This window comes from Xyrauchen texanus, chromosome 9 (genome assembly GCF_025860055.1).
Source record: "Xyrauchen texanus isolate HMW12.3.18 chromosome 9, RBS_HiC_50CHRs, whole genome shotgun sequence".
In the NCBI taxonomy this organism is placed as follows: Eukaryota; Metazoa; Chordata; class Actinopteri; order Cypriniformes; family Catostomidae; genus Xyrauchen; species Xyrauchen texanus.
Window position 1 is genome coordinate 8212106 of NC_068284.1, and position 8838 is coordinate 8220943.

An 8838-nucleotide genomic window follows, 5' to 3' on the forward strand; every position below is an offset into this window, starting at 1 on the left:
TACAAGTCTGGTGGGTTCAAAAAGAAGGGTAGTCCTCCAAGAGATAAGGAGTAAATTACAGATAAAGATCAGAGTTATCTGTCCAGAGAGTCCAGAAAAACTTTAGCTGAGTTCGGATCATCGAACAAGCTAAACTTCCCCAGATGTAAGCACCTGAGCCGGGCGGGGTAGGCGAATCCACGATATAAGCCACAAGAGGCCATAATCTTGACCACTGAGCTGAACTCATGACATTTCTGCAGGACACTGGTAGATAAGTCAGAGTAAAACCGAAGCAGGGTAATCGTCTTCTTTAACGCTGCCCTCAGAACAGTTTCCTTTTTGGTAAACTGCAAAAAGCGAACCAGCACACTCCTCGGGGTGAGTTCGGATTGTAAGTGCAAAAGAGGGAGATCTATGGGTCCTTTCAATATCCAAGGTTAGAAAGTCTGCGGGCAGGTCTAGCCATTTGGGGATAGAGGAACGGAGAAACAACGTGAGCGGACCGGAGCCTTCCACTCCTTCTGGTAGGCCAACTTTTCTCAAATTCTTTTGTTGACCTCTGTTCTCTAAATCATTCACTTTTGACTGAAGTTGTTCCACCTTAGTCAGAAAGTTAGCAAGCTGGCCTTCGGACACTGCTGCAGAGTCTTCCGTGGATGAAATCCTCACTTCAGCCTCCGTTAGACGGGTATCAATGCCCTCGATCCTCTCAGTGAGGGACGCAAACTAATTTTGTAGAGAGGAGACTGATCCAGCTCTTCCCTCCAGCCGATTAGTTATCCCATCGAGATGAGAACCATTGGCTTTTATTTCAGTAAGTACCAGCACCATGTCCGATTGGGCATCTGTTGCATTAGCTTCTGCTGGCGGCGAGGAGTGAGTGGTCTTCTTTTTGTCTTTTTATTTTGCATTTTTGCGAACGAGTTGATCCGAAAATCTTTGTCCGGAGTGGGGTCAGACATAACTGAAGGTCTGTAGAATGGAATAGAGCAAAAGATTTGGAGGAAAAAATGCCAAATGAATAAACATTAGAGCGGAGCCGAGAACTCGAGCAGCCATCTCGCTCTGGGTCACGTGACCTCCCTAAATCTTTCTCTTTTATTGAGGGGTAAAAAAATCTGTTGTCCAGACCAGAGCTGCCCCAGCCCATTTTGCACTTATCACAAAACACTAGTTAGTTTGGAGTATGACATATCTTCAGTCAGATCATTCATAAAAATGCACCCTCAGATCATCACCAATCCTCCACCTGGTCATCTAATGGTTAGACGGAGACCTGGATTGGCCTTCAAGCCACAGTGTCTCGCACCCACTGTGAAATTTGGTGGAGGATCGGTGATGATCTGGGGGTGCTTCAGCAAGGCTGGAATCAGGCAGATTTGTCTTTGTGAAGGATGCATGAATCAAGCCACATAAAAGGTTTTTCTGGAAGAAAACTAGTTCCTTCTGCTGTGTTCCCAAACTCTGAGGATAATTTTTTCAGCATGACAATGCTCCATGCCGCACAGCCAGGTCAATCAAGGCGTGGATGGAGGACCACCGGATCAAGACCCTGTCATGGCCAGCCCAATCTCCAGACCTGAACCCCACTGAAAACCTCTGGAATGTGATCAAGAGGAAGATGGATGACCACAAGCCATCAAACAAAGCCGAGCTGCTTGATTTTTTTGTGCCAGAAGTCACCCAACAGCAATGTGAAAGACTGGTTGAGAGCATGACAAGACTCATGAAATCTGTGATTGAAAATCAGTGTTATTCCACCAAATTTAGATTTCTGAACCCTTCCTAAGTTAAAACATTAGTATTGTGTTGTTTAAAAATGTATATGAACTTGTTTTCTTTGGATTATTCAAGGTCTATTTTTACATGGAATTTGAAAGAAAAGTTGTCAGTAATATATAAAATAAAACAAAAATTTTGTTTTACTCAAACACATACCTATAAATAGTAAATCCAGAGAAACTGATAATTTTGCAGTGTTCTCTTAATTTTTTCCAGAGCTGTATATATATATATATATATATTTGAGAAGAAATGGACCAGATATGAGAGACATGATACTAGCACAGCTATGTAGGAAATCAGCTACCTGCACGGGACAACAATCAATTCTACAGTTTAGCCCATATTTTTATATCATTCTGGTTTTTGGGAAGATACGATTGCTTAAGAACTTTTCACAGTTTTGCAACAACAGGGGCCATTTTCATTCAAATTCAGCATATCTGCCACAGCAGGAAGTCCTGGAATCAATTTGGCTCTACAGCAGAAAAAATATCATTCATGTCCTCTTGTTCTTTGCAAGTGGTGGAAGAATACAATTTATAAAGAGGCTGAGTGCTTTAGAAAGAAGGAAGAAAAAAAAAAAGAAACTCCTGAATGTAGGGGTGCAGCAGTGTGATATGAGCATGCTCAGGCACCTTGTTGACATTTTCCTGAATCTCTCACAGAAGCGGTTGTTCTCCATACTCTGCTAGGCCACATTTGTCTCATGATTCATGTTTTGTGAAAGGGGTGGATATCTCTGACAAGAGAAGTCTAGGTGAAGGTCTTGGTGGATAGAATCAGCTAGTGAATTCAATAGACCTCTTTCGTTCTGGCTGCCATTTATATTGAAGCACTTTCTGAGCTCTCTGGGCAGTGAATGTGATGTCATCATAAGCCCACAACACCCTCTGTAAGACCATTATGTAAGAGAAGGGATGTCCACAAATATGCATGACAGGGCACACCTGTTTACTCACATCTAAAGACACCGCTGGAAAGGGGAGTGTCTGTTTGGCTTTCTGCATCTTTTCTGTTCAACATCAGACAAACATACAACTTCATGATTATTGCAAGTATAATTGGATTAATCAGGATTAACATTAAATGATATACAGTATATACTGTATATATTTATTGTTTGCAGCTTTCTATTGGGTCTTATTTTGTTTCCTGCAGGTTAAAATTGTTACCTGCACTGTTCTGCGTTTACTGAATGTTCAAAAACATATTAGAAGAGCTATACAAATACAGTATTAAATGGGTAAAGGGCTAATAGAGGGGAAAAAAAAGAGAACTTGCATGAAACATTACAAATTAATTACTGATGAGGTACTGATCATCTTCCCTATATCACATTATAAAATAAGGGTTTCTGATGTTATGAGTTGGTCATTGACAGTAACCCTCTAGCATCTAATTTATTTAGACCATTTCCACTGCTCAGAAAGGGTGAAGTAGGATGACATATTTTTATCAGCAGGGTGCTAAAGCGCATCACAGTTTCTTTGATGCATGCCATGTAAATCACCTTATCAACATCACCTCTTCAATCTCAATGTTGGGGCATGATGCTGGGAAACATGGTCCATTCGAGATCCCATCAGCTGGAGTGAGGCATGCTCATTAATTTGTTCCTCCATTATGGAAGAAGTCTCTTTTTTGTTTTGTGCTGCAAACCATTGGACTCCTGCTAGGATATCTAACTATGAAAGAATGAATGGGAATTACAAAACTCAACTGACCATCATGGGTACATGTTTATGAGTGGTCCTTTTAATTTTTCAGATTCATTTGGCAACAATTTGTGATACAAAATATACTACTAAAAATTTGGACACAGCCACTTATTATTTATTGTTACTATTTGAAAGTTTAACTAATTAAAACGATCCTATATTTTAGCTTCTTCAGTGTTGCTAGATAGTTACCACTCTTGGCAACACACTCTAAAAAAAACTAATAAATTCACGCTAGCAACTTTTTGCTTCTCCACCAAAACACCACCCTTGTTACATATGGCAAACATCACTTTGGTGCTGTACATAGCTTGTTTTGGAAGATTTCATTACCTTACCAAAGTCTAGATTTGTAAATGCAGTGAATGGAAATTCCGTAATAATTTACTTTTTCTTTTATCATAACATTTTTTATTTTTTTGACTGCTGTGGGATTTTTCAGAATGTCTGAACCAGCTTCACAAGGTGCATCCTGCATTTAAACCCTAATAAGATTAATGTACTCATTTGATTGAGTAAACTCATTCCCTCAATTTAATTGAGTAATGCCTTCTCCAAAACATATGTACTGTAATTAAGTTTTGATTCAATTAACTTGATGTTCATATAGAATTAACTTAACTATTCAGGTTAAGTAGATGCAAGTAGACAACTCAGATTTGCTATTGAAATAATGTTGTTCTACGGTTGTTAATCATTTAAATTTATTCAATTTTAAATCAAACAATAGCACAGATCAAATAAAGATCATAACTGATTCTAGGTCATTCATTAAAAAAACTATCCAAAGAAATGCATATATAAATGCACTTTAACTGCACATGCATAAAGAAAATTAGTCAATAGGTTCCAACTTGATCAAATGGGACACTGCACCCCAAAGGTGACATCACACGAAACACAGTTGCAACAAAACAACATAAATAATACTACAAAAAGAGCTAAAACCTTTATAAATTCTTAATGACAACTATTTAAAAGCCCCCATAACTTCCCTTTGACCAAGCAAACATAATGAATTAACTAGAGTGCAAAACATTATGGGCATTCCCCATAGCCCCAATTTTGTACTCAAAAGTTTTGAATTATTAACACTTAAAATCTTAAATCTATGGAATTTTAAGATAAATAAGTGAAATGAGCCCAAAACCTGACATTTCAAGGAATACTCAATTAAGGCAACTTAATATTTCTAGGAATTACAACTAGGGTTTACAGTGTGTGTGATGTGTTTTAAACAGTATTTAGGGAGCTCCCAAGTGTGCTTGGCACTTGTTGGCTGCTTCTCATTCAATATACACTCCAACTAATCCATTGATTTAAAGTTTTTTCTTTTAGAAATGTTTATGTAGGCACAGTTTATATCTGTCTTATTTCAAATGTTTAAGCTGTTAGATAAAAAGGGTTTAAAGGTAAGTAGGGACATACTTTAGTCATTGGGGTCCATATTTTTTAATGTTGGTGTCTTGGTCTTAATCTCGTAGTTGGTTTGGGTTGCAGGTAAAATCATAAAGTTTAAAAGGTTCCACAAGGAAGAAGTAGATCAAAACTTTGGGAGAAAAAGCAACCAGAAATAAGTCTTTATATCACAGTTTACTGGAAATAGAGCTAGCTTGGTGGCACCTTGAAAGTGAGAAAACAGACGAAAGACAAACGTTCCTCTTATCATTGAGCTTTCTTTAAACTCTAATGAGGCACTCTAAGCTCCTGTGATTAAACAGGATTTTACAGAAATCATGTTTTACATTTTTGCTATGTCTAATTGTCTGAACAATGGCTCAGTGGTCTTGTGATCAGAGTAATTATGCTATTTTAATCACCAGAAGTTTACTCCCCTGGATTTTCATAAAATAAAGCATTGTCCTTTTTTATTTTTCAATTGTAAGACACTTTTTTTTTTAGACATAAAGCTGCGAAGAGGCATTTTTTTCAATAATGATTTTTATTACAAAAAACCAACAACCATGATGTTAAGGTACAGACAATATATCTGACAGATGAGCAACATTTTAATAGCATTCAAAATACATTTCAAATTACAAAAATAAAATTCAAACATCTCAGTCTAATATACATAGAATATTCAATATTAAAATCCACTTCCATGTGAAAAAATTATGTCGATTTAAAATCCGAAAGCAGAATTGTGCCATTTTCTAAATGCAGCTGAATTCAGGTACCAACACTGTAAGTCCCGTTGAAACAAAGGAAGATTGCCGTTATGTTATCGTTGTTATCATTACATCACTGTACAAAGACTCCATGAGGCTCTACCAAGGTCTCCAAAGGGAGTCCAGAGCGTTCATTTGTGCACCAGAGGACACGCCAGCATGAAGCGCACCGTTATGTGGCCCAGTCATGCCGGATGATCCATGTATCAAAAGAGCGAACGTCCCATCACTCAATGGCACAATCTGAAGTCCGCAGTTCAACTTGGAAGCATCTGGAGGCAACACGACTAGTGAACCGTTCATGTGCGGCACCACATGGGCTTTGAATCCCTGTTTTGGCGTGCATGAGCGCAGGTGATGCTGTGGTTGACAAGACATGATGTCCAAGTGTGAAACACAGCTGGCCAGATGTGACAGGAGTCGGGTCTTCACTTCAGTGTCCACACTCTCATGACCAGACATAAAATGGATCACTTCGTTGATGCATCCTTTAAATCCAGCTCTGTATTGGCCAAGCATGTGTAGACTGGTGCCAAAAGTTGCTTAAGAATTATAATAAAATACAAATATTAGAGGCAGCAAACAAATAACGCAGAAATATGCCAAAGCTCAAATATTGGCAATAGATTTAACCAAAGTAATTATGAAACATTGGATTTCGTTATATAATTCTTGAGAAATCATTAGTGAATGCCTCCAAATGATTGGAAATATCCTGAAAATTGGATTCATTCATATTCACATTTGAATGCTGTAGCGGTTCTCGCTCGTTTAGCACCCTGGGCGAAACCCGTTTCAACACGCCCCCAAAGGAGGTTGTGATTTGGGGGGGGGGGTTGGTGATTCTACATGAGAACGCCCCCAAAGTTGGGGGGTACCACCATCTTGTAACACCCCCCCAGCCCCCCCACCAAAGGTTGCCCAAGGTCGCCAATGCCTAAATCTGCCACTGTTTGAATGTACATCATTTACAGATCTAGTAAGCGTTGTATAATAATTAATTACTTGTTAATTAAAGTTACCCATATAGAACTTACCAGTCATTTGTGCTTGTTGCAGATTTGTCAAGTGCTTCACTGTCATTTCAAGAATATCAGCTTTTTCCAGTTTGGAGTGCCGAGAAGTCTGAACAGACAACGAAGAACAACCATTTTAACACACACTACCTTAATAAATATTGTATAATTGAATTCCATATTGAAATTTTACTTCAACTCACATCTTTATTTAGTGCGTCCAATACAAGTGTCTTCAGTTGACAAAGGCTGTTGTTTATCCGTGCGCGTCTCCTTTTTTCCATAATTGGTTTTGAGGACTTCCAGAAAGAAAGAATAATGTCACATGCCAACGTTTTATCAATATTTATTTCAAACAAATATACAATTTCATAGGCTATTCCATACATTCTAATGTTAAATGTACCTTTCTGTGCTCTAAAACTGTGCTGCTGGGTGTCTCTAAAGTCGCATTCAGCTTCAAGTTCAAAGCGCATCTGTGCTCATGGCCCATGCTGGAGGCTGACAGCTTGGATGTGACCATAACTGAAGACATGCTCTCCAGGAACCTTTCAATTGCTGTTTTTACCGTTCAATTCCGCGTAAAAATTAGTCAGTGTGTTCTGTATTTAAAAAGTTCCCAGTAAAATAGTGATGCGTTCACAAGAAAATCATCAGGAATATGCTCCAGAACGTTTGCCTGCATAAAAGCCGATATTTTGTTGTCTCTTCCACGCAGTGAGAAAGTTGTGCAGATCAAGTCCACGTAACAGCTGATTATATATGCACGCGTGTGACTGGTGCGGGACTTCTTCAAATCCACTTCCCGCAGCAGATCTCCACCAATCATCCTGACGGTTCCACGGAGGATGCGCGTGTAAAAGAGCGGCGCTCAGCAACCAACGGCAAACCAATGGCGTTCTCCGTAGAAAAATATAGGCCTAATAGTGATTGGTGGAGCACGACAGCGATGACCAATGGCACGCGGGCGGACTCTTATTTCCTAAGTTTATGACAAACTAGATTTCTACAACTGTCAACACATATGAACTATATCAGTGGTATTGAATACACTTCACTTCCAAACAGGGGCGCTGTTGTAAGGTCAGGTTATATTCGGGGCATTGCTCAGACCTATCCTTGCACTTTAGGTGCACTTTGTAATTTTTTTTATTTATTTGTCATCTTGGACTTACACTGACATCTAAAGTCGTGGATATAGTATCACTCAAACATCAATTTTCAGGTTCAGATGTCATTGTAGAAATGTAGTATTCACAGTCAGACATGATGACTTTAATCAGTGAAAGTGCCAAATAACAAGATGGTTACTGAGATTATTTGAAAAGTATTCGGCTGGTCATGTGATTCAAACATGTCAGCCAATATGCACTGTCATTGGAAAAAGTAAAGTAAGGGATTACTCTTAATTTTTCAGTAATTTAATTACAGTTACTTGTAATTACTATGTACTATGTAATTGTGTTAAATACTGTTTAGGCTCTAGAACAATTATATATAAAACAATAGTACATTTAAAATCGAAATTTTGTCAAAATATGTTTTCTAATTTATCACTACCCCTTACATTTTTTGGCCAGTTCATTAATAATTTATTTGATTTTATATGATTTATTTAAAAGAATTAAAAGAACAGTTTCATGTCTATCCTTGTATTTTTCATCTGGTCAGGTTGATAAGGGGTTTAGAAAGTAATTAGTAAGTATGCAGTTACTTTTCAGTAATTAGTACAGTAATCTAATTACTCTGTAGACAATGTAAATATTAGTTAGTAATTAATAACTTTTTAGAGTAACTTACCCAACACTGCCCCCATGCATGTGCGGACCCTCTATACATTTGTTTCAAAATTGCTATTAATTTATTTTGAAATAAAACTTTTTTAATCAGGGAAAAATGACTGAGTGCACCTTTAAAAGTTTAAATGTTACATCTGTGAGGTATAATGTATATATACACTGTGCTGGGTAGTAACAGATGACATGTAATCTGGATTATGTAATCAGACTAAAAAAAGTCATGTAATTATAATTAGATTAAAGTACATTTTAAAATACTCATAATTAGATTAGATTAGATTATAGTTACTTTTGTTGGATTAGATGGTTGCATATAAGTTTATTGATCCCTCTAATTCTTCATTCTAAATCAACATCTTATCGTTAA

The 8838-nt window shown here is 37.7% G+C and overlaps 1 protein-coding gene across 1 annotated transcript; it reads right to left on the minus strand.

Annotated features, from left to right (window-relative positions):
• Window positions 1–5755: 5755 nt before the first annotated feature.
• Window positions 5756–7212, minus strand: LOC127649013 (transcription factor HES-1-like). Its single transcript, XM_052133897.1, has 4 exons — window positions 7079–7212; window positions 6876–6971; window positions 6694–6781; window positions 5756–6198 (listed from the first exon to the last, which is right to left on the minus strand). Exons 1-4 carry the CDS (start codon window positions 7205–7207, stop codon window positions 5756–5758), a joined length of 756 nt encoding a protein of 251 aa, XP_051989857.1. The 5' UTR covers window positions 7208–7212.
• Between the last annotated feature and the right edge of the window lie 1626 nt (window positions 7213–8838).